The 27,278-nt window shown below is 39.4% G+C and overlaps 1 protein-coding gene across 1 annotated transcript; it reads right to left on the bottom strand.

Moving 5' to 3' along the window:
• Positions 1-26,219, bottom strand: LOC140931102 (uncharacterized). Its single transcript, XM_073380851.1, has 4 exons — positions 26,122-26,219; positions 14,736-15,567; positions 7,213-7,246; positions 1-2,118 (listed from the first exon to the last, which is right to left on the bottom strand). The coding sequence occupies exons 2-4, from the start codon at positions 15,526-15,528 to the stop codon at positions 213-215; spliced, it is 2,733 nt and encodes a 910-aa protein (XP_073236952.1). The 5' UTR covers positions 15,529-15,567; positions 26,122-26,219; the 3' UTR covers positions 1-212.
• Positions 26,220-27,278: the final 1,059 nt, after the last annotated feature.

Here is a 27,278-nt window from a genome sequence, read left to right as displayed (position 1 = left end):
CTCAGTAATGACTGATGGCACAACTGCTACATTTATGTTCTAGTCTTTCTCTGAGTTCCCAGGTTGCTTGTAAAGCCTGTGGCTCTGAATATCAACGTTTTCATACGTCATATGGGTCTCCGAAGCCATTTATAAACCTCAAAAATGTTGTCCAAAAACCGAAACGAAATCAAAAGAAGAAACCCTCAAAAGAACCGAAAGGGTTTTTAACTTCAAAAATCATCTTCACAAACATAGGTCATATGATTTTCATAATGTTGAAGAAGAAGAGCCTCACTACTCATCTCCTCTTGACAAATCCAGCAGCTGTGTTTCTCAATAAAAACCGATTGTACTACTCCTACTCCACCGTTCCTAGTCTCTCCGTGTGATCCCACGTTGCTTGTAAAGCCTCTGTCCCTAACATCAACGTTTTCACTTCCTACTCTCCTCCGTTTACATGATTGCGAATGATTACACAGACTTGCAATTTTCTGTGAAGATTTATGCGACTTAAATAGAGTGCGGATTCTTTCATGCTTCCTCGGGTTATTTGCCCCGCTAAAAAACTTGGCACACTGTTTGCATTCGTTAGGTTTTTCTCCAGTTTGAACTCTTTCATGACTCCTTACGTCTCCTGCATTTCTAAAACACTTGCCACACTGTTTGCATTCGTAAGGCTTTTCCCCAGTGTGAATTCGTTCATGAATCCTTAGGTTTCCTGCTTGGCTAAAACACTTGCCACACTGTTTACATTCGTAAGGCTTTTCCCCAGTGTGAACTCTTTTATGTATCCTAAGGTGTCCTGCGTCAGTAAAACACTTGCCACACTGTTTACATTCGTAAGGCTTTTCCCCAGTGTGAACTCTTTCATGTCTCCTTAAGTCTCCTGCTTGGCTAAAGCACTTGCCACACTGTTTACATTTGTAAGGATTTTCACCAGTGTGAACTCTTTCATGAATCCTTAGCTTTCCTGCTTGGCTAAAGTACTCTCCACACTTTTTACATTCATAAGGCTTTTCCCTAGTGTGAACTCTTTCATGAATCCTTAGATTGCCTGCTTGAATAAAAGATTTGCCACACTGTTTACATTCGTACGGCTTTTCCCCAGTGTGAATTCTTTCATGAATCCTTAGGTTTCCTGCTTCGCTAAAGCACTTGCCACACTGTTTACAGTTGTAAGGTTTCTCACCAGTGTGAACTCTTTCATGAGTCCTTAGTTTGTCTCGTCGGCTAAAACACTTGCCACATTGTTTACACTCATAAGGCTTTTCCCCAGTGTGAACTCTTTCATGAATCCTTAGATTGCTTGCATTTCTAAAACACTTGCCACACTGTTTACATTCAAAAGGCTTTTCCCCAGAGTGAACTCTTTCATGAATCCTTAGTTTTCCTGTTTGGCTAAAGCACTCTCCACACTTTTTACATTCATAAGGCTTTTCCCTAGTGTGAACTCTTTCATGAATCCTTAGATTGCCTGCTTGAATAAAAGATTTGCCACACTGTTTACATTCGTACGGCTTTTCCCCAGTGTGAATTCTTTCATGAATCCTTAGGTTTCCTGCTTCGCTAAAGCACTTGCCACACTGTTTACAATTGTAAGGTTTCTCACCAGTGTGAACTCTTTCATGAGTCCTTAGTTTGTCTCGTCGGCTAAAACACTTGCCACATTGTTTACATTCATAAGGCTTTTCCCCAGTGTGAACTCTTTCATGAATCCTTAGATTGCTTGCATTTCTAAAACACTTGCCACACTGTTTACATTCAAAAGGCTTTTCCCCAGAGTGAACTCTTTCATGAATCCTTGGCTTTCCTGCTTGGCTAAAGCACTTTCCACACTTTTTACATTCATAAGGCTTTTCCCTAGTGTGAGCTCTTTCGTGAATCCTTAGATTGCCAGCTTGAATAAAACATTTGCCACACTGTTTACAATCGTATGGCTTTTCCCCAGTGTGAGTTCTTTCATGAATCCTTAGGTTTCCTGCTTCGCTAAAACACTTGCCACACTGTTTACAATTGTACGGTTTCTCACCAGTGTGAACTTTTTCATGAGTCGTTAGTTTGTCTGGTCGGCTAAAACACTTGCCACATTGTTTACATTCATAAGGCTTTTCCTCAGAGCGAACTCTTTCATGAACCCTTAGGTTTGCTGGTTGCTTAAAATACTTTCCGCACTGCTGGCACTCAAAGGACATTGAGCTTGTTCGTCTTTTAAGGGGTTACGGTTACGGTACCTTTTGACGGAAAGTAGAAATATTATTAGTAAAATGCAAATTAATTGTGTCGTTGCTGCCAACTTAAACTTTACAGCCAGGTGGAGCAAGGTCTGAAGGGAATAGTTTATAGGTTTTCAGGGACATGTGGGTGGTGGGGGAGGGGCTTAACAAATAAAGGGAAGTATTGATTTAGCATTAGTACATTAACAGTATCACAAAAAAAGGTTCACTTAATCCTGTTTGGATCAGGAAACAAACAACTAACAGAAAACCTGGGCCCAGTTGTTCGAAGGCCAATTAGCGCTTAACCCGAGGTTAAATTTAAGCCGGGTTTCTTTTTCTTGTGTTTAAAAGCATTTTCTCGGACAATTTTCTCTGTTATTTTTAAAGCTTTCATTAATCAACTTGTAGACAAAAAGAATTAAAAATGAAATGATTTTGTAAGCTTTCCTATCTGAATTAAAATCTCGCACGGGGTTATCTTAACCCAGCTTTGAACAACTCAACAACATTTGGGCTGCCATGCAGTAGACTAAAAAGTGTTACATTAAAGCACACATCAGTACCGGATCCAGACCTTGAGATAAGGGGGAGCCTGGTCATTCAGACCCTTAGATAAGGGGGGTGGTGGCGGTCTCCAAAAAAATTTTTTTCAGCCCTTCGCACCTCAGTTTGGTCTGAAAATAAGGGGGGGGGGCCTGGATCAGCGTGCAAAGAAAGTAGTGTCCGATAGCCCGGGGCAAGCGTATTTTGCTATTGCGATTTTGCCCGACGGGCAAGTGATGTTTTTTGAGGAATTCGAATAACAGAAGAACTGTTAAATCAATTCTGCTAGTCAAAAAGCTTTTGGGACTAGTTAAAATGACGTCTGGGCTAGTAGATGCTAGCTTCAGCTTGCCCGAATGGCGAGCTATAAAACTGATTTTCTTTGCACCCTGGCCTGGAACCCCCTGATTTTTTTCTTTCTTTTTCTTATCTTCATTTTTGCTCATTGCAGGGATCTTCACCTTATTTTAGGGTCCCCGCATTCAGTCATAATTTGTAGCTCACTGTACCTCATTGTGGGTAATTCCTTGAACAACAAGTTTCAATGGCAAGTTTTTATTTGACTGTGACATACATTCAATGTAAAACCAGAAGTAAGAATTCCTTTCTACTGCAGGACAGACATAAGGAAATTTTTTCTTTCTTTTTAGGGCACCAAAATATTTAATTTCCTTAGCTCTGAATTCAGAAAACCTTACGTACATATGAAAGAATTCTCGTTTCATCTACCAACAGACTGGTAGCTTTTTGAGCCAAAGTTAGCCTATCTGAAAAAAGTTTTTAACTTGTTGTAATGTTTATAATTTCTGGGGTGGAAAGGTGATATACAACATTTTAAAGGATATAAATGTGGTTTGGTTCATGCCTTTGTAAAAACCTCTTTTTTTAGCTGTTTTAAACATGGACTATTCTTAAAAATTTACAACAATTGAGACCAATATCAAAAATAGATCTGAAATAATGGTTATAGATTTGTATTGGCTATGTCAAATGTGCTCTTCTTAAACACACAAATTCTGAAGTTCACAACCCAACTGACGATTGCTGATGTGCACTGCCATCAAACATCTTAGTGGACCTTTTAGGAAATGGAAGTTTACTTCAGCAGGTCTAGAAGGTCATGGTTTGTGATTTGTGATTGGTGATAAAATTGCCTAGTGTTCTGTCACCTATAATGTATAGGGTGGAAACTGCATAGCTGATAGAGCAGAAACTACTTTGAACATCATGGTGAGTCATTCCACCCTCCTTCTTTTTTCCAGTGTTGGCCATTTCAAATCATTCAGAATTTTTGTGACAGTTCCAGGAGTGGTGCTATACAGTAAAAAACCCACATATGAGAACCTAGAATTTTCAAGGTCAGGGTGAACAGGTTAGCCTCTCCGCTCTCTTATTTGGGCAAGCGAAGCAAGCTTCGCCGCTTGCTCGTGTGTTTTCGTGAGACTTGCTTCGCTCACCCAAATTGCTCGCAGGCTATATATTTTAGGGTAGGTTTTCACAATTCAGGCTGATTCGGTTCTTAATTGATTCTTATTTTTCAGGGATTGTCGCAGTGTAACCATTGGCAGAAATATTGTACTTCTAATACATAATGGTTTATGGAAAACATATTTCTAGTAAAAATCCAAACAAATGTAAATCAAAGAAAACATATACACGACATTTTTTGTCTAACGTTTCTCACGCAATTAAATAGAGAATTTGACCATCAAAATTGGAGTGATTTTTTGGTATAAGAACCTTTAAATTCATTTTTTTACAAAATGTGCCGCTCCTCTCTGCACACTCTCAATGTCCTTTATGGTTTGTTGAATGTGCAAGACCCATGCGCAACATCCATATTGCTGGTTTGCATGTGATGTCATGGCGCCCATGTTGGTGGTCAAGAATAAAAGCATTTTTCTCCTCTGGGAACTAAACTCTATTTCTATTTAAATTCTTTGATGAAAAAAATCTACTGTTTTGACTCTCAACATAGCCGCCTTAATTGTCACATGATTGCAAACCAAGAAATCAAGCCGTTGTCTAACTAAAGCAAGATAGGGGTTAACACTCTTTTCTATACTCAAGAATGACAAAGACACGTTATGATTCATACACAAAGAAATTCTCTACAAAGGAAGGAACCACAATTTGACTATCAAAATTGATAAGGGTGGAGCCCTAAGAATAGTGATTAGGGTTAAGCATTGATCAATACTGATAAGCATTGATCCCTGAAAATAGTGATTAGGGTTAAGCACTGATCAATACTGATAAGCATTGATCCCTGAAAATAGTGATTAGGGTTAAGCACTGATCAATACTGATAAGCATTGATCCCTGAAAATAGTGATTAGGGTTAAGCACTGATCAATACTGATAACCATTGATCCCTGAAAATAGTGATTAGGGTTAAGCACTGATCAATACTGATAACCATTGATCCCTGAAAATAGTGATTAGGGTTAAGCACTGACTCAAAACACAGTTAGCTGGTTAGCTTTTAGGGTTAGGGTTGTTGCTGTATAGCTTCCAGGGCTGTCAAAAAGGTTTTTTAGTAGCCAGCTGATAATGAGTAGTAGGCGGCTTTGAAACTCACCCCAAAGGCACACGTTTTTGAGGGCCAAGGCATCTAGGTACATTTGAAATTAAGACTCTCAGAAATGGCATTTCCAGGGGTTTCCACTGCGGATGAAATGCTGTTTCGTCAGAATACAAGCAGGACTAAGAACAATGGCATCGAAATGTCCCAGGCGTTCTACGACATTGCACGGTTTGATTGTTTCACTGAACTAACCCTGTTTAAATATGCATTCAATATCATTCATAAGTTCAATGGTGCTTCTTTTTTGTTAGCAGTTATGGTAGAAGGAGATGAAAGTAGCCGGCTAAGGATGGCTAATTAGCCTGCATTTTTGGCCGGCTACCGGCCCTTATTGACAGCCCTGGTTTCAAATCAAACCACCAGTCATCCGGCAAATCCTCCGTGGTGTAGGTGATGGATGGTAGATCCGATGCTCCGGGATCGAATCCTGCTCGTACCATCTTTGAATTTTTTTACCTTAGAAATTGAAGAGACTTAGACTTTCACGCACAATTTGTCAAGGAGAAATTTCAAGAGACATACAAATTTCAAGTAAGAAAAGTGAAATGTCTTACGAGAGCCACTGAGAGGAAATAGGCTTGCTCTTTTACATTTTCTGGGCTCTTAGGTTTCTTCTTATAGAGCCAAGAGATCTATTGGCTTTGCCTATAATTCCAGCAATACAAACATCCCAATTTAGATCACTGGATTGCTCAACTCCAAGGTATTTGTTGTGATCAACAGCTTGCAAGGTCTTCTTCCCTTTACACAGAAATATACTTTTAAATATTGACTCTAGAAACTGTAACCTGTAAATTGGCTGCTATTGAAGAGTATCGTATATTAAAGCAATTTTTTGCTTAATCAAACAGCTCCTCCCTCAAAAGGAAGATCCTTTTAGTGGCTTAGAGTTAATTATAAATGCTTTTTAAAATAATAATTTGATTAAGCTTTGCTGGTATAAAGGCTGGGTGATACGAAAATTAAGACCCTCGAAAACTAAGACCTAAGACCTAAGACCCCCTAAAATCGAATCCGTCAAAATAAAAAGTCAAATTGTAACCGAAATAGGTCTAATCTGTCAAATTATCTTCTGTCCGATCCTTTCCACCGAGTTTTTGGTCAAATTTAACGGTAAATTCAGGAGTCTTAGTTTTCATAATTTCGAAAACTAAGACCCCTCTTAGTTTTCATTATTACGAAAACTAAGACCCCCCCAAAAAACAATCTGTAAAATATATATGAAGTCAAATAATGACCGTTCAAAGACTATAAACCGTAAAACAACCAAAACCTACCATCACAACCCGCTTCTTATTCAGACATATCAGTATTGAGGCTTTGAAAACAGGATGAAACCCACAGACTACCTGTGTATAACTGTAAACTGAAAATATGCCTTACCCTGGCGATTGGTCTATAATTTAGGTTGTTTATCTTTAAAAATCGTAGAATTGGCTTTCTGCTGGAGATGGATTTTTGTCTTCGTTTCCGGCTGACATGTCGCTGCGATCCCGGCTGTGACCCTGATAGGGTTACTCCGATCGTCAAGTGCATGGTCATTACGGCGTTATCGGTCAAACATCACACAAAAATACGGATTTTTTCCTTTTCTGGCCAGGCTACAGCCAGAAAAATGCTTTCTTAAAAAGGGCGAAAAAAAAAAAAAAAAAGAGTATATGGTGCATTGCGTTTTTCGAGAGTTTATTTTAATCGTTGCCATCCCGTAGATGACACTGACCGGAAACGAGAATGCTGATATGTCTGCAAATTATTAGAAGAAGGTCAGCTACCCTGGCTAAATCAAAATTTAAATTACCAAAATTATAGGGTGAGGCATATTTTCAGAGTACAATTTTACACAGGTAGTCTATGGCTTTCATCCTCTTTTTAAAGCCTCAATACTGACATGGCTGCAAATTATTAGAAGAGGCGGATCCTCAGCACGCGGATGATAGTTTTTGGTTGTTTTACGGTTTATAGTCTTTGAACGGTCGTAATTCGACTTCGTATTTATTTTACGGATCGTTTTTTTGGGGAGGTCTTAGTTTTCGTAATGACGAAAGCTAAGAGGGGTCTTAGTTTTCGAAATTACGAAAACTAAGACTCCTGAATTTACCGTTAAATTTGATCAAAAACTCGGAGGAAAGGATCGGACAGAAGATAATTTGACAGATAAGACCTATTTCGGTTACAATTTGACTTTATATTTCGACGGATTCGATTCTAGGGGGTCTTAGTTGTCGTAATCTCGAAAACTAAGACGGTTCTTAGGTCTTAGTTTTCGAGGGTCTTAGTTTTCTAACACCCTATAAAGGCTAACAGTATTTTAACGGATCGATGCGAGGCTTCGGATTCTCATCAGCAGCTAGCCACTATCATTTGACTTTTACAACTGAATGTATCCATAATGTAGTTTATAAGCTTGTCTTACCTTTAGTAACAAGCGCTCGCCGCTTTGATCACAAGAGGGACCATGAAACCAAGAACTGGAGGAATGTTGCGATGGCTGCCATTTGACTTCACACTTTGAGATCTGCAAAAACCCGTGAGGACTGGGGACCTTTCTGTTTCTTCTGCGCCGCGACCCAGCGCAAAGTTAACCCCAGGGCGGATAAAGGTTGGGCGGTGAAACGAGCGCTCCGCTCTTCATTTAATGTGTGATGCGGAGTAGGACTGGCACGAGCGCTCTTTCCGCGCTTCCGGTGCGCTTGAAGGCCGGCGAAATTTTCCTTTTTGCAAACCGGAAATCCTATTTTCTTTCTGTAATTTCAGGCTACAATGTTAAATAGATAAATTCGTTTCATAACAATATCAATAAACAGTTTCATGTGTTTGTGTCTGTACGTCTATAAGTCAAACTTGTTGGTCGTATAATGCCAAAATTTGAGTTTAATTTGAAAGTGTTGAATACCTCGTCCTTCCACTAAATATCACCTAATCGTCTTTCGCCGTTTCGTTTGCAAAAGCTTAACACTTCTTAACCTCAATTTTTACATATGTTAAAGGAGGATAAATTTTTTATAACATAACAAAAAATTAGATTGATATATATTGATATAGTGGCGTTGTACTTCTTCAAACTTTGCTTGTCGGATGCAATGCGCCATGGCGATTCGCGCAATGCGTTGCAAATCCGGCAACCGCATGTAAACAAAATTTATTGAGGTTAGTTGTAAGGTTTTTTCTCCGTTTTTCTCTCTAAAACAAAAGAAGGTAAACAGTAAAAACTAAGGGGAAACTAACTTTGAAGTTTCGAAGAAACAGAAAGACGTATGAGATGTTTTTTTCTAAATTAAAAAGAAGGATGATGGTGATTGAAATTAGCATAATTTCACCTTGCACGAGCTGCACGCATTTATAAAATACACGTCATCTAGTTATGAAGCACGATCTACTGTCTTTTAGTTTTGCCACGGATGAGATTTTCTTTCGTGTTTTAGACAATACTTAGTTGTTTTTGTTTTGGAATAACATCGACATTGGCGAGTAGCAAAACGAAAATATAATTCAGTGGTAGAGTCATGGAAGTAATAAAAGAAACCCTTTGAAAGAGATGTTTGTCTAGTCCAACTAAACCTCCCGCAAAAAAATAGCAAAATTTGCCTCTCGGAGACAGCGTACCAGCACAAAGAAACAAGGAAGAAGTGCAAGAAAACAAATCAAGCTGCCATAATTCAGTGACAGCGGCAGTGTCTAATGTACAAACCACATCGTAAGCCCTGACCGAAGTCGAAAACAAGCGACATTTCTAAGCAGAGTCCCAGTCTACTGCATCACACCTTTTTGCTCGGACGCGCTCGTTTCACCGCCCAACCTTTATCCGCCCTGGTTAACCCTCCCAGCCGCGCGAGCCATATAAAGTTTTTATTGTTTTATGTTATTTTTTTCATGGCGTATGAAAACCTTGCAACGATTCTAACGTGCTTAAACTCCACTGATGAAGGGCTAGGCCCGAAAAGTTTGGAGACTGAACTAATAGGGACCTTAAGTTTGGGCAGAGGCGGAGAGGGCCACGAAGAGTGGGTGCGGGTCGGGTCGAGGCCGCAACCATTTGGAGCAAGGTGAGAAAGTTAATTAAGCTGCGTAGCAGACGCGGCTGTCAAATTGTTTTGGTTTGTTTTTGTTTTAAATTCGTAGCTTAGTTGGACTTATTTACAGACGTTTGACTCAGCTTTAACAAAACTTAATGGTAACCTTTCGAGAAATCAGAGACCTTTTAGCTGTGGAATGCTTCGAAAATGTCATAGATGAGGATGAATTTCTTTTACTCTACGATTTGAACATCTCTAAACATCTTGATTTTCCCTACGATGACTATGGCCGAATCGACCTTGACGAGATGGACGATTCAGAGTGCTTAACTGTTAAAATTACTGAAATATTTTTGTTTTCAGAGGGCAGGTGACATGATTCAGGGATGCTGGCTGAGTCCATATTACGGGCTTTGTTAGAACACCATGCTGTGTGCCCAGGAGGCATGCCTATGAGTATTTATGGTGACCCCGTCTATCCAATCAGAACCCACCTGATTGGGTAGTACTTGGTGTAAGACTGCCCAAAATGTCCCGGGCCACCGCCTACTACAGCACTAACAGTATGGGCGGTGGCCCGGGACATTTTGGGCAGTCTTACACCAAGTACTACCCACCTGATTTCCCACTACAGAAATCAGTGGTCGATCCAGACCTTCAGATAAGAGGGGGGCCGTCATCCAGACCCTGAGATAGAGGGGGGGGGGGTCTAAAAAAACTTTTTTTCGGCCCTTCGGGCCTTAGTTTGGTCTAAAAATAAGGGGGGCGGACCCTCCGGGCCCCTCCCCTGAATCCGCCACTAAAAATGTTGTGCTGACCCCTCAGGTCCCTCAGATGCAGGCCTTTAATACTTCAATTAGTCAAGTCAGAGAAGCCGTACAGTAGCTTTTTAATGCTGTTGCAAGTTCTTTTAAGTTTATAGATTTAAAAAATGAAGATAGTCGGAAAAATGTATTTTGCTTGTGCTATTCTCCGAATGCAATAACATGCCCCTATGGAAATATGACATTAGAGCACTTTGGTGTAGATCCGCCAAGTTTGCAAGACTATTTTATTTAAACCAACAATAACAGGCCTATTAAAAGTACAAAAGCCAAATGACAACTCATGTTCAAGTTCAGGTTTATTGCTTCAATCACTGATACATCGTTTGCGTTACTATAGACTCGTTACCATATTTTTATTGTGATGCGTGAGTCTATAGAAAAGCAAGATATTGCTTAAAACTATAGGTCCCTTTAAAACTGAGTTCAACTACAACTTAGCTATGTTATCATTATTAAAACAAACTTAATGATGAGAAATACAATTAATCGTATTTTTACATTTTTTTGATCTACTGTAATAGTTAACAATTATTGATCGAGGTTGCGAAAAATGCCGTGATTTGTCAGTGGCGACCTTCGGCTTCGGCAAATAATTGATCTGCGAGACAATGACAAATCACGGTATTCTGCGATAATTAAAACCAAGTTTTACCAAGCGATCTGCCACTTTTCACGCAAGAGCGATCGCAAGAAGAAAAGAGTGGTTGTGTTTACGCATGAACAGAATATTATTTGCAGCCAAACACAGGTGGACGACATTGCGCATGAGCAGACCATCATGTGTAGGCAGTTATTTGCAGGTCACGTGGTGGGCTTTCGGCCAATAAAAAGGAACAACAAATTGCATCGAATGATAAATACAGTTCTCAGTGACAATGGACTGATTGTTCAGTTAGTTGCATTAAGAGAAATGATCATGTTCGGCAACTTTTCAGCAACTTTTGAAGTTTTGGGCAAGTTTTAGCCAGCGAAAACAGTTTCGCCACGAGAAAAACGTCCAAAGCGGCGAGGAATGATGAGAAACGGCTGTTTTCGCCGGCTAGGCAATTTTTTATATTGCGCGCAACTTTAAGCAACGTTTGTGCAACTTAAGTGAATTTTTTGAGCCACTCTCGAATCTCCATATTTTTAGACGATACCCAGTACAACCTCAAGGGCAGCTCATGATAAAACGCCTTTTAAAGGCGTTTCGTTTTGTTTTTGACTCCTTAGTCCTTGCTGTAGAGCTGCAGAAAGTGCGCACCAAATGCATTTTCCTTGATTTTTGAGAGAGGACTGGCGCGAGTTTCAAAATAGAATGTATGTGAAAGGGGGAAGAAAGTATTAAAAAATCCGTTTTTACAGAATTTACATCGAGATATCACATTTAGGACACAATGTGATAAAGATAGCGTTTAAATGAAAATCAAAGTGAATAAGCACAAACAAATTAAACATCCACTATCGAGGTTCTCCGTGAGGCAGTCGAACTCAGCAACACGCGTACTGCTTTTTTACGTTATGCACATTCCCACCACGTTGAGTCTCACCTCGGCAAGAAACAACCGCAAGCAAAAATTGCAATAGCGTTTCTCTTCGGTCAGCTTCATTATAATAATGTTACTTCACATGCTCTTTTTTACGGAGGCCATCTTGTTATGCGCAGTAAGAGATGCGCAATGCAAAACCAGGGAATCACCTTAAGGTGATTCCCTAGTAAAAGAACTTAACATAGATTGTAGATAAAACTTGCTACACTGATGTAACAAGACAAGAAGACGATAAAAAAGTAATAAAAAGTGGGGGTCACCATGCTCGTTTTGACGTCACAATGCTGACAAATACGGCTATTTTGGACCCTTTTACAAAAACCGCGGGCAGCCCAAAACTAGACAAAAAGGACAGTTTTTTTCGATGATGCATGTGGTATCACACAGAATTTGACTTTAATCTATTATTTATCCACTTATGTACCAGAAAAATACCTTTTAATGCCCTTGTGTTTACTTTACGCTACAAAGTAGAATTAAATTGGACACGCGCTATTCGACCCGTGATAGCTCAATCCGTACAATTTAGTAAAATTGCCAAAAAACTGAACATAGATTTGTGCCAATTTTTTTCTCATCGAAAGGTAGCACTGTCCTTATTAAAATCATGAAAAAAAAAATGGGGGTCACCGTACTCGTTTTTACGGTAGAGCTGCAGAAAGTGCGCACCAAATGCATTTTCTCAGGTTTTTGGGAGAGGACTGGGGCGAGTGTCAAAATAGAATGTATGTGAAAGGGGGAAGAAAGTATTAAAAATTCCGTTTTTACAGAATTTACATCGAAATATCACGTTTAGCACACAGTGTGATAAAGAAAGCGTTTAAATGAAAATCAAAGTGAGTAAGCACAAGTTAAACATGTACTATCGAGGTTCTCCGAGAGGAAGTCGAACTCCAGCAACTCGCGTACTGCTTACTTTATGCACATTCCCAACACACTGAGTCTTACTTCGGCAAGAAACAGCAGCAACAAAAAATTCCAATAGCGTTTCTCTTCAGTCAACTTCATTTTAATAATGTTACTTCACATGCTCTTTTTTACGGCGGCCATCTTGTTATGCGCAGTAAGAGATGCCCAGTGCAAAACCAGGGAATCACCTTAAGGACAGTTTTTCAAATCCTTTTTCGGCTTTCTTAATCGAACGGTAAAAATGAAAATCCAAAAACAGATATCTCAGCGTTGAAATCCTTTTTCGGATTTCGCGTTCGATTGCAAATCCGAGATCCGGATTTTAAAATCTAAATTCAGATTTCCCAGATTTCCGTAAGATCATCGAGATCGAGAGCTTTGCGTTACGGGCTACCAATCTTGCATGAGTGTCAAAACTACTTAGGGGGCGGGGGCGATTTGCCCCCCCCCCGAGCTAAGCTGTAATCCCCGAAGCCCGCCCCCTCGGTACATTTGAAAATCAAGATAGCCGTGACGGTATATCTAAACGATCTCACGAAAAAATAAAGGACTGTGAACAGTCTAGCGCTGGACTTACGAATATCCAATTATAAAGTGTCCTCCGTTTTTTAACATTTATCCTTTTGAAAACAAGCTAATTCATGAAGAATTGGCTCATGCTTCGCGTGCGTTTACCGAGTTATGGATGCACGGGGGACGTTGGAGAGCAAGAGAGCCTCGAGCAACCCAGACTTCTTCTTATTCTTTACACGATTGCGCGTTTGTAACCAACCAATAGAAGCGTTTGTTTTTCTGTGTCGCGCATTACGAGAATTTCAGTTTAATCAAAAAGAAAGCGTTTTTGTTGGCTATGTTGTAAAAGAATTAGTTCATGCTTTTAGCTGTGTGTATATCGAGTCGTCGATGACCATGGGAATCATCTGCATTAAAAATAGGTCATATGATTTTCAGTATTGAAGAAGAAGAGCCTCACTAATCATCTCCTCTTCACAAATCCAACAAGAGACAAAACAATGGAACGCAACAAATACTAAGCCTGAAGTAGTTATTGAAGTCAAACATAAAATGAGTCAAGAGCCAGTATTGTCGGTGTTGTTTGACAAATAGCATCGCCATGTTCAGAATATCTGAAAAATGTACCTCTCAAGATTTAAATCCTTGTTATCGATTAGTATTCATTACTATCAATTGCTATGGATTTCCTTCATGAATAATATTTTTGTGTTGTGTGACCTTGATTTCTATCGAATTGCGATATAAATCGATAAAAATCGGTTGATTATATCGATTGATATTAATTATATTGACTGATTTCTTATACAGATTTCTATCGATTAACTACTGTACACCCGAAATGACTGTACAAAATTATTTGAATGATAACTGTGACAAAACACAAATTGAAATGCACCAGTAATATTTAGAGTCACCAACGCCAATAACATCATGACAAAACTCACAAGAAACAAATTAAATTATGTATGTACAACTAAAACACAACTTAAAATGTTGCCCAAAACAAAACCAAGGAGAAAACTTAAAACGGGCGAAACGCTTTTTGACTTTAAGAATCCTCTACGCTACAAAGGTCATATGATTTTCATAATGTTGAAGAAGAAGAGCCTGACTACTCATCTCCTCTTGACAAATCCAACAGCTGTGTTTCTCAATTATGACCGATTGTGCATCTGTTACACCGGTATTTCGAGTTTCTCTTTGTGTCCCCAGGTTGTTTGTAAAACCTATGGCCCTAACATCACCGTTTTCACCTCCTGCTCTATTCTGTTTACATGATTCCAAACGTTTAGACAGACTTTTGTTTTTCTGGGAAAATTTACGCGACTTTACCAGAGTGTGTATGTTTTCATGCTTGCTCAAGTTTACTGCTTGATTAAACCACTTGCCACACTTCTTACACTCATTATGATTTTCCCCAGCGTGGTTTAGGTTTCCTGCCACGCTTAAGCTCTTTCCACACTGTTTACATTTGTAAGGCGTTTCCCCAGTGTGAACTCTTTCATGATTCCTCAGGGGTCCTGTTCGGCCAAAACACTTGCCACATTGTTTACATTCATAAGGCTTTTCCCCAGTGTGAACTATTTCATGTCTCTTTAGGGTTGCTGCTCGACTAAAACACTTGCCACACTGTTTACATTCGTAAGGCTTTTCCGCAGTGTGAACTATTTCATGTTTCCTTAGGCTTCCTGCTTCACTAAAACACTTACCACACTGTTTACATTCATAAGGTTTTTCCCCAGTGTGAACTCTTTCATGTTTCCTTAGGTGTCCTGCTTCACTAAAACACTTACCACACTGTTTACATTCAAAAGGTTTTTCCCCAGTGTGAACTCTTTCATGATTCCTTAGGTTTCCTGCTCGGCCAAAACACTTGCCACATTGTTTACATTCATAAGGCTTTTCCCCAGTGTGAACTCTTTCATGCCTCTTTAGGTTTGCTGCTCGACTAAAGCACTTGCCACACTGTTTACATTCGTAAGGCTTTTCCCCAGTGTGAACTCTTTCATGACTTCTTAGGCTTCCTGTTCGACTAAAACACTTGCCACATTGTTTACATTCATAAGGCTTTTCCCCAGTGTGAACTCTTTCATGCTTCTTTAGGGTTGCTGCTCGACTAAAGCACTTGCCACACTGTTTACATTCGTAAGGCTTTTCCCCAGTGTGAACTCTTTCATGACTTCTTAGGCTTCCTGCTTGACTAAAACACTTGCCACACTGTTTACATTCGTAAGGCTTGTCCCCAGTGTGAACTCTCTCATGACGCCTTAGGCTCTCTGTTTGATTAAAACACTTGCCACACTGTTTACATTCATAAGGCTTTTTCCCAGTGTGAACTCCTTCATGAATCCTTAGGTGTCTTGCTTGGCTAAAACACTTGCTGCTCTGTTGACACTCAAAGGCCATTGAGCTTGTTCTTCTTTTCAGGGGTTATGGTTAGGGTACCTTTCAACAGAAAGAGGAAACATCATTAGTTACGGGGGTAAATGCACATTAATTGTTTTGTTGACGCCACATACAGTTTGTGGCCAGGTGGTGCAAAGTCTAAATGACGTAGTTAAAGGTGGTGTTGTCACGGACATGTGGAAAATTAGAAAACTTGCTCAAGAAAAAGTGGTTCCAGATCATGCACCAACTGACTACATGACTAAAATTTTAAATGACCCCTTCAAAATGACGAATTCATCGACAGGGGTCAGTTAATCATTTGCTCACTTGATATTTGGTCCTGAGAGTTCCCTGTGCTTTGGTAAATACGAGTAGCGTAGAAGCCGTACATAGTCAAGTAGTTTTTCTTTTTATGTTGATATTCAATATATAGTTGTTGTTCCTTTCTTTCTTACTTAACCTTTATTTTACTTCGTTTCATTTGTCATTAAATTGATCGTTGTGGTACTGAAATCTTCATGTCGAAGATAAAGTCAATAAAGGTGTTGTTGTTGTTGCTGTTAAATAACACACATCTATAATTTGTAATATAGGCTTATCATGCAGCATTCATACAGACAATATAGTGGAACCTCTATGACTACAAATCCTCTGTTAAGCTCCCTGGGGGCTTATTTATTTCAAGCACACTTGAGTGGGGTGCGGGTTATCCAGATAGGGGAGCTTATTTAATTTAGTGAAATGCATTCCAACAACAACAAGTTTATTCAGTATTACCATTTTGTACAGGTGTTACCGATTAAAATAACAATAATGAACAGCTAAATTTAAGGAAATGAAGATATGATGGAACGGTAGAATTAACTATGTTTCTTTCGTCTTTCAAATCCTTGAAAGATGAAATTAGCAGCTAGCCTGCTGATATGTGAATCAGTATTGTTAAAAAGAAAACAAACTTTATCATGAATATTGTAATTTGTAACTAACGTATTTCGGTCGTTGATTTTAATAAAAAGAGTCTTTCTCAAATCATTGTGTTGATCACAGTGAAAAAATATGTGCAGTTCATTTTCAATTTAATATTGGTTGCAATGATCACAGATTCTAAGGTCTTCAGGAGTTTTGGGGATTGTAAATCTTCCAGTTTCTATTTTTAAATTATGATTTCCTATCCTAACTTTGGAAGCTAGACGCCTATGTTCAAGATTCCGGATATGATTGATGAATTCAGTTTGTTACCAGTAACAAAAAAGTGAAAGAAACAGACTAGAGTTATAACTCCCTGCTTCCTCTTTTGGACCACGAAACAAACAAACAACCGGAAGATGGTATCGATTCAAACTACAAAAAACTAGGACAAAACAAGGAAAAGCTCAAGCAGTTGAAGCTGGAGGTCACGTAGTTGAAGCTAAAAAACAAATCCAACTTTCCAGCACTTGAATAAACCATACTGGATCAGACCACATGAAGTGTTACAGTTGTGATTAATTGTCTCAGACGTCTATCACTTACTTATTTGGTCTGAAGAATAATAGAGTTTATACTAGGAATTGTTTTATAAGCACCCCTGAGTAAGTGTCCTATGGGAACCTTGTTATTTTGTAGGTGGCCAATTTTCAAGAAAGAGGGGCACAGATATACGTTTAAGCTGAAATAATAGAGACCTTTTGTTCGATTCCGTAAACGCTAAGATGCCAACATGAGACATCAAATAACTATCTGACTCCTTTTCTTTGGTCTAATCACATCAAAAGGAACAACTTTCTACAGACATTCTTGTCTTCTTCAATCTCGCAAGTGTTTTACAATCCCATGATCCTTTACGTTTCCAGTTCTAGACCGATACATCATTAGCAACTATTTCAGCATGGTTGTCACGCTATTCAAAAACAACTGTCACGGAGGTTTCTACGTGTTTTCCTAAACTTAGAAAGTTTGCAAATCTTAAATGTTCTTAGATCTCAAATCTTTCTGCTTTCGACACCCTTAGATTCGTGGACGAGGACGACTACGAGTACGAGATTTGACTTGAAGTTTTTTCGCGTCTCCTTAAAATGTAGACTTCCCGGAAAGCTTCATTTTACCATTTTTCACTAGAAAAAATAGCATTGCTATCTTTAGTGAAGGAGCTTACGCGCTCTCCCAATCCCAAAATGATAAAAACTTTTGAAATTCGATATCTTGTTTTCGCCACCACGACATTTGCGCGAAAACTAGTAGTAGAATGACGATGGCTTCCACTTTTTCGCGCCAAAGTGACGCTGGGTCACGCGCGTACACTACTTAGCATTGAGGGAGGTAGGTAGGTATTTTATTTATCCGCATTACACGGATGAGTACAAGACTCGCTTAAACGTGAACGTGCCAAATTACTATAAACACAGTACCTATCAAAACGCAAAAACAAGTAAAAATAATAATAATAAAATAAAATAAATAAATAAAATAAAATAGAAAATATACGAAAATCAACAAAGCTAAGAGGAAATCTAGCTGTATAGAATCCAAATTATGTACAAAAGTTACAATTACACTCAACTCTGCTAGTCAAGTTGACCTCATCTAGCATTGACTTACATAGTCAGGCAGATTGTTCCATAATCTTGAGGTGATGTAATGATATGACCTATGCATGAATCTACTGTTATAGGCAGGCTGATTAACCTTGCAGAAGCCTCGAGGTCATATTCATTATTACGAAATAAGGACATCTCCTTAATATTATTCGGCCCCATATTGTATAAGCATTTGTAAAAAAGGGAGAGAGCATGGGAATATCTACGATGTTCTAGGACCTTTAGTCCAACATAGGTAAGTAGGTCGCTATATGAGGTTCACTTAGCCATGTTCAAAAGAGTTCTAATGGCGTACTGATTAGTAAGCTCCAGTTTAGAAAGACCAGATGATAACCCAACTAAGACTAGAGCACAGTACTCTAGGTGTGGCAAAATAAGGGCCTTGTAAATATTAACCATCACTTCTGAAGGTATGAGTTTACGAACTCTTCTAAGAGCACTAACTTTAACATCAACCTTATTACATACAGATTTAATATGGGCTTTAAAAGATAGGGAGCTGTCAATGGTTAGACCTAGTAACTTCATATCGTGTACCACCTCCAAGGGTGGCCTAGTACAGTCAGCAAACAATTCGTAGTATGGCGGATTGTCACCCAATGGTAACACTTTAGTTTTAGATTCGTTTATACTTGAGTAATTACACTTGAACCATGACTGAAGCACATCGAACTTGCTCTGAGACCTTGTCTCTAACACATCTTAGTTAGGGTGTGATAGATACAGTGAACTATCATCAGCATAAAGCCTTATCTTAGCATCGTCGACAGAATAAGTGAGATCATTAATGAATAGGTTGAATAGAAGAGGTCCCAATATTGATCCTTGAGGAACGCCTTTTTGGATTGTTTTCCAGTCTGAGTAGGTGTTTCCGAACTTAACACGTTGCAGTCTATCACACAGATACGAGTGAATAAGATTTTCTGCATTTACGGTAAAGCCATAAGCTTTCAACTTGGAAATAAGTAGGCTGTGAGAGATTAAAGTCAAATGCCTAAGATAAGTCTACTGCAGTGCCAATACAATGATCCTTATTATCCAGAGAAGCTCTGAAATCATCAGTCATTTTAAGGGGAGCAGTTGCACATGAGTGACCTTTCAGAAAGCCAGACAGACTATCACCTAGTATTAAGTTTGCAAAGTCATTTTTTTTTGGTCATGCAGAACTCTTTCAAAGATTTTAGAGAAACATGTTAACACAGACACTAAACGATAGTTGACCTTATCAGTAGGACTATCCTTCTTGTAAAGGGGGATCACGTTGCTACGTTTCCACAAGCTTGGCCAAGCATTAATGCTTATGCAGTGGTATATAAGGTTAGTAGGTGGAACTGCCAATGCCTTAGAGGAAACAGTAAGAACAATTGGTGATATTTTATCCGGAGAAAATCTCGTACTAATGAATATTATTTCAAACCACTTTTAAAGGGGCCATGTCAGCTGGAAAGCATTTGCACTGAGTTTATGCAAATTATTTTCAACTGTCAAGGAACATTGTGGGAGATAATTAGTCAAATTTCCATGCGTTTTAATTGATCAAAACATTAATATGCAGGAGGGAGTTTCAAAACAAGTCGGGCGTGTCCTCGGTATTTGCGAACGAAAACGAACAGGAGTACTTTTAGAAATTGACGAAAAGCAAGAACTTCCAAACAACGTAATCGTACCAAACTTTCAGAGAGTCTTCCTTAATTGTCAGACTAACATAACCATATGTTGAACAATGGATAAAGTGACTTGTCGAACAAATATTTAGCCTCAAACGTGCCCTCCCATAAAAAAATAGTGACTAAAGTAGCCGATTTTCAAAGCGAAAAGCCAGAACTTCTACAAGGACCAAAAAAGTCAGTAGTGGTTTTATATTTTTGTTTGACGTCTCTTGTACAACATCCATATGCTTAGACTAATAGTTTTTATATAGTTAGAGCGAAAACATGACTGTGAGCCACTCTGAACACTGCCCCGCCTCCTTCCCCTCAGGCAAAAATAGGGGAAGGGGCATCTGTGATTCACCATTGCTAATCGTGTATGGAGGCCACAGGATTTTTCCTGGAATGTGTGGAAAATGAATGGATTAGCTGTTACTCGTAGCATCTGACCTGTCAACACTTTATTCTAAACTACCGGTAATGACTCTCCGCATCCAGTGGGAAGGCTTTCATAAGATCATGGATCTTTTTCTTTAATAAGAGCTTATAAGCACATTTTTCTTACATACATACATACATACATACTTTATTGACTTTCCCAAGGGGCTTTTCAAAGACAATACATGATCCTATTTACAATTAAGAAATGTTTTAAAATATATATAAAATTACAATTCTTTAAGTAATTTAGTACGTAAACGAGTTTTAAAAACATCAATCGAGTTACACAGTTTAAAGGAATTGTCTAAGGAGTTCCATAAGTTCACAGTTCTATAGAAAAATGTTCTCTGACCGGCAGCTGTTCTAAAAAAGGGAATTTGTAAAAGCTGTGAATTTCTGGTGCTACGTCGGCTAACCTCTGCTCGCTTTATGAATTTTGATGTAAGGTATTCAGGGGCTTGACCGGTCATACATTTAAAAGCCATTGTAGCGTTCCGGTAATAAAGCTGACTGGGAACTGAAAGCCAATTTAGCTCCTTGCGAATTGGTGTAACATGGTCAAATTTACGCGCGCCGCTAACAATGCGGCATGCGAAGTTCTGCACTGCCTGTAACTTGTTGACATTACATTTTGAGGTATTTGACCAAACATTGGAGCAATAAAATAACCTGCTAAAAACTAAGGAATTAATAATCATCAAAAGTGTACGTTTGTCGAAGACATGCTTGACACGGTTTATCTGGCCAAGGCGGGACATGCACGAGGAAGCGGTTTTAATTATATGTTCATCGTATGTTAAATTAGAATCCAAAGTCACACCAAGGTCTTTGGCGGTGTCTGTAGGGACAATGTCCTTACCCATAAAGGAAAGGTAACGAAATTGGAATTTTGCACGCATCTGCCTGCTGCCAAATATCATCAACTTGGTTTTGCCAGGGTTTAGTAACAATTGATTGTTGGAACACCATTCCCCTATTTTAAACAGGTCGTCTTCCAAGTCAGCAATTGCATCCAGGTTGGCTTTAAGCTCGAAGGAAGTAATGAGTTTCGTATCATCTACATAACTCTGGGTGCTGCATTTCTGTGGGATCAATGGAAGATCGTTCGTATATATGCTAAAAAGAAGTGGGCCCAAGATGCTTCCTTGAGGAACGCCACTGGTCACAGACAAAGGCTCAGATAGCGTTGAATAGATTCGTACTACTTGTGACCTGTTGCTTAGGTAACTACGAAACCATTGGAGAGTGTCACTGGAAATTCCGACATCTTGCAATTTTAAAATTAACGTGTCATGATTGACACTATCAAAGGCTTTGCTCATATCTAATAGTACAACTGCCGTTAACTTCTTTTTATCGATGGCGTTAAGAATTGTGTCTGTTGTTTCAATGACAGATGTTTCACAAGAGTGCCATCTCTTGTTACCGCTTTGACTCTTTGATAGGGTGTCATTTGATTGCAGATACGAGGTGAGTTGATTATGTACTACCCTTTCGCAAACCTTCGATAAAACTGGTAGAAGTGAGATGGGTCTATTGTTGTTTGCCTGTTCATGGTCGCCCTCCTTTAGGATGGGTGTAACCTCGGCTGTTTTCCATTTTGATGGAAAAACACAGTTTTGAAAGGATGCATTAACGATAGACGTTATTGGGTGAACAATTGGATTAAGACAGTCTTTGATGACACGGATCGGAATTTTATCTATCCCGGGGGCCTTGTTTGAAGGCATCGCTGCTATTATACGCTCTACTTGTTTATAATCAACGGTACTAAGTGTGAACTGGTCAGAGGAAGCGTATTGTCTCGGCACGAAATAATTCTGATTAAGTGTTAAGTTGCATTCATTAGCCAGGGACGTAATTTTGTCAACAGTGCTCTGACCAACAGATACGAAGAACTGGTTAAATTCGTCTGCAACAGATTTGACGCTCTTACTAAATGTTCGCTGAGATGTAGATTTATTGGGGACACACTGGCGGATTGCTTTCCAGATATTATTGGTGTTATTTGGGTTCCTTTGGATTTGTTCAGCAACAAATTCTCGTTCAGCAATTCTAATTTCCCTCTTTACTTCCTGTCTGAAATATCTGTAGGCAGTCCAGGATAGCGGGTCATTTGTTTTCTTTGCTTTTTTACGCCAACCATCCCTGGTCTTCATCAATCCGCGGATGTTGTCGGTTACGCATGGGTTTGGCTTACAGCGTGTTTTAAAGGTTTTAACTGGAGCATGACGGTCGAGTATCTCAGTAAACAGCGAATCAAATGCATAAATTTTATCCTCGACATCGTCGAAAACATCGACTATGGACCACGGTGCCAATGATACGTCGTTGTTGAAATCAATAGGACAGTAGTGTTTAAAACTTCTGGTAGTAATATAAATGGGTTTGGAACGCGCCTTCTTCAATCTTAAGGTGACATAAATTAGCTCATGGTCGCTGATCGAGCTTTCCATAACTGTAGCCGTTTGGACTTGTCTTGCTTGGTATGGAGTAAACCGATTTTTAAAATGTTTCACCTTCTCAATTGCCCAATGGAAATAAGTCACATGCAACATTTTGACAACTGGAATGCCATGAAACATGAGCCACAGAAATTTTGGTCAGTGGAAACAATTTTTTAAATTTATGCAAAATGTTTCCCATAAAGGATTAGCAATGGTGAATCATAGACGCCCCTTCTCCGATTTATCATGAGGGGAGGGGGGGTCTGTACACAGGCTAGGCTAGCATGTATACCGGTACATTAATTTTAAAGAGTGAAAATCACTCAGTTATTGTTGACAGTGATGAAAACCACTCAGGTTGGAAAGACTGATGTTACATAGATTTAACCCTCTAAGTCCCAATATCCGCATACAAATTCTCCATACTGATTTTCATACATTTCCTTAAAGAATTAGTTAAGAGAGTTTGTAAACAGATCAAAGCATTTTCTGTTTAGTGATCATTTTATTATCTCTCATAACCATTTCTCTGGGCAACATATGGATATTTTTAGGAGAAAATTGATGTTGGTCACTATTGGGACTTAAATGGTTAATACTTCGAGATATATTGTAGAGAGTTGATCAGAAAATGATGCTGGATAATGCACTAGTCAAAGTAAACCCCTACACCCCCCCCCCCCCCCCCACTCCCCCACCCCAGGATATGTGGGGCTTTGGTGGGGACTGTTGGTTCATTATTGGCAGCTGTTCAAGTCCCAAGTAGGTGGGGGATTCACGCATTTTTGTCACTGCTGTCTGTGGGGATGTGGGTCTTTGGTTGGGATTTGATGAAATATTTTTTAAAAAAATTATCCTGTCTAAATTAATTCTGCACAGTACACAACTTACAGTAAATGCAAGTCTTGCTTTAAATTCAAACGGTATACAACATAATCCCTTGCTATTTTGAGGAACAATAATATTATCATACATCATTTTAACAAGATGTTTCTATACTTGACAAAAAAGCCAGTCAAGACACCTATTTTTCAAATTTTTATAAAAACACAACCTACAGTAGCTTTGAAAAAACACGGATTGAACCTACAGCAACCCAGTTGGTTTTTTGCAAGTAATATGTCAAAAACGAGTGCAAGTGTTTCATCAGGGGTCCCAGACACCGAGAAACAGATGAAAGTACGAGGCTGCAGGCCGATTGCTTTTATTGTTTCAAGGTGTCTGGAACCCCTGATGTAACATGAAGCACGAGTTTTTGACATGGCTTCTCAAACCAGTGTGAGAATTTAGTGGAATTTTTTCCGAAGAATAGGTAATTAGAAGACGTGCTCAATAGGCTATTGTTTGTTTCTTATTCGTGATAAATGAAATGAATATTTAATATACGGCCATGCTGGCAGGTTTTTTAGTAGATTAACATTACGGCGCGTGATGGAGGTCGAGTCCGGATCAGAACGATTTTGCATTCCTAAACTTCTTTTCAAGAAAATGTTCTGGTGAATGACGCCGTTCCAGCTTCAGCTAAGTATAAAAACAAGTGGGCTGTGAGCAGTTTTGCCGAATGGCAGAGGTTAAGAGAGGTTCAAGTTCCGGTATTAGATTGTGGTGGTCTCTTCAAGGACTACGATTTACATAAGGTTACCGCTCTGAGTGCAGATATTGCCGGAATGGATGTTCTGTCGCTGAACTATTGGTTGTCAAAATTCATGGTGGAAGTAGCAAAAAAGTCTGATGAAAGATACCCTCTCAAGACTGTTTATGGTATCATTTGTGCGCTCAAGCGTTATTTGGAGGAGAAAAATGGATCCGAAGCTTTGAATCCTCTGGACGCTAGTGACAAAAGGTAATTGACAACTTTTAGACCACATTGTTCAGAATTTTAAAATGCACTGTTTTGGGAATTCAATTTGGTGTGTTGTTTTTCGAAGGATTGTCCTGTTCCGACGTTGCTTAGATGCTGAGATGAAGGATGGCTGGTGCATAAAAATTTGTTGTCTTCTTTAAAGTAAGAGCACAAGGAGCCCACACAATGGGTGTGTGTAACCGATTGTTATTTTATAGTTAATGTACTGGATTTACTGTTTACTTCATCTATAATGATATATCGCTAGGTATGTATATAAATCAATGTTAGATAAACGTTGAATTACCTTACCTGTTGTATATCAGCATCCTTTTGCCTCAAACATGTTTTTTTTGAGAGATTTTGAAGGATTTTGAGTTCGCCGTTTACTACTCCTAATAATAGAAGAACAAGCGAGGAATCCTTGTTTTGAGAGGGCTCCAGCACTGGAGCAATTTTCCCCAAAAAATCGCATCACCCCGCAAAAAGGTCAAAGGATTCACACTTCTTCTCGTACCTTTCTGTCAAAAATTCATCCAAAAGGTCAGGAGGTAGCCCTTGAAGAAAATTAAAAATCCCCCAGTTTTTGAACGGTCAAAATGCATAGCAAGACTCATACGTGCCAGCCAGAAACTGTTCCGCTCATTGCCTCTTTTTGAAGAAGACGCAATGAAAGAAGACTTGGTAAGCGTTTATTGTTTAACAACATCCAATCAAAAAGAGGCAATCAGTGGGACAGTTTCTGGCTGGCACCTATGAATCTTGCTACGCATTTTGACCATTCAAAACTGTGGGGTTTCAATTTTCTCCAAGGGCTACCTCCAGACTTTTTCGATGGATTTTCAATTGGAAGGTACAAGCAGAAGTGTAAATCTTTTGACCTTATTGACGCGAAGTTTGAAAGCAAAGTGATGCAATTTTCTAAGGGAAAATTGCTCCAGCGCTGGAGCCCTTTCAAAACAAGGATACCTCCCTTGTCCTTCTATTATTAGAAACAGTAAACGGTGAACTCAAAATCCTTCAAAATCGGTCACGTTTATTTGATATTGATTTATAGACATACTTAGTGATATATTGCTATAGGTGAAGCAAACGGTAAATCCAGCACATTTACTACAGTTACACACACACATTGTGTGAGCGCCCTGTGTTAAGAGACGCCCTTAAAAGGACGAACAGTTACTCCATAGAATATATTTTCAGTCAAAGTGCAATAAAGGATACTTCTACGCTCGCACAATTTAGCTCAACTTCCGCAGCTTACAGGGAGTGTAAAATGATCACAAATAAATTGGTTTATCGGCCCTATTACGCTGCAATCAGAATGATATGCTTGACTTACCACACTGCTTACTACAGGCCGAGCGTAGTTCCAGTCAAGTGATCGATCATGGTGTGTAAATTCCCTTCAAGTTGGCGGCGGCAAATCCTTATTTCACGGCAAAAATGAAATTTCGTAGCTTAGATATTTATAACCATTGCGGTGTCATTGAAAGATTTCGAACGAGGACTACAATGTCCCATGGAAACCTTTCCTCGTATTGACCTGCAATCGGTAGCTGGGCACCTGGTTCTGAATATGCTTGTTTGAGTTATAAAATGACTGCATTTTTCACAACTGAACGTATCCTTAATGTATTGAAAGCTTGTCTTACCTTAACTAACAATAAGTTTCCGCCTTGATCAAATCACACGAGGCAAAATGCAACCAGGAAACCGCTCGGAAATTAAACAAGTCGCCGCCATCTTAATTTTTGCCTTGTGAGAGAAACCTGGGGAGAGTGGAAAGTTCGGGTACGAGGGTCGGTCCGGTAAAGATCGTCGGAGATCGTGGTCACTTTGCATTTAGTCAAAATTTCCGGAAATTTCGGTTCGGTAGTAAAGTGGAAAACGTTTCGTCGGCTCGTCCCACTGGAAAATTCCCGGAAAAAGTGGAAAATCTAAAAGGTAGGCCCGTTTTCCCGGTTGGAACGTTCCGAACGGAATTTCGTGTTCCATTTACACATTTCAACTCGGTAGCCATCTTGATGTCTCGTCGGGTAACGGGTTCGGCGCCGTACCGGAGCTTACGATCAAATGCAACAACTTTTCACCTATCGTAAAATCCGGGGTGCGTTCGATTGGGAAATCCGGATTTAGATTTTCAAAATCTACATCCGGATTTCCCAATCGAACGCGAAATCCGAAAACGGATTTCACCTCCGAGAAATTCGTCCGGAGGGTGGATTTCAATTAAGAAATCCAAATCCGGATTTCATGGATTTCCTTTTTACCGTTCAATTGGGAAATCCGATACTATTCTCGTGAACAGTGGTCTTCTTTTTGCTAAGTATGCGTGCGCCTGCAAGACCGCGGTTCTTAAGGACAGCTTTTCAAATCCTTTTTCGGATTTCTTAATCGAACGGTAAAAATTAAAATCCAAAAACAGATATCTCAGCGTTGAAATTCTTTTTCGGATTTCGCGTTCGATTGCAAATCCGAAATCCGGATTTTAAAATCTAAATGCAGATTTCCCAATCGAACGCACCCCATTTGTTTTTCCCCGAACTTTATAGATTTTTTATCTAAATGGAAAGCGCCCCTTTTGTTAGGGAGGGGGGGCGGATGGGGGCTCTTCCTTCTAGGTGCAAGTCGTTTATCAGATAAGAGCTTTGGGATAGACAACAAGAAACGCGATTGGAGAAGAGACAGCTGGGCTCGTCGGCCATCAAGTTCCTTCAAGCTGCAGCCCCATGAGTTATTTTTTCGAGTTTTTCAGGCAGGCAAGGCCAAGCCCGAGGCAGGTGTGGAGCGCCGGGGTGGAGTGAAATCC

The sequence above is a fragment of the Porites lutea genome, chromosome 3, assembly GCF_958299795.1.
Source record: "Porites lutea chromosome 3, jaPorLute2.1, whole genome shotgun sequence".
Classification (NCBI taxonomy): domain Eukaryota; kingdom Metazoa; phylum Cnidaria; class Anthozoa; order Scleractinia; family Poritidae; genus Porites; species Porites lutea.
Note: the sequence above shows the minus strand (reverse complement) of the source record. Positions and strands in the feature narration are given on the sequence as shown.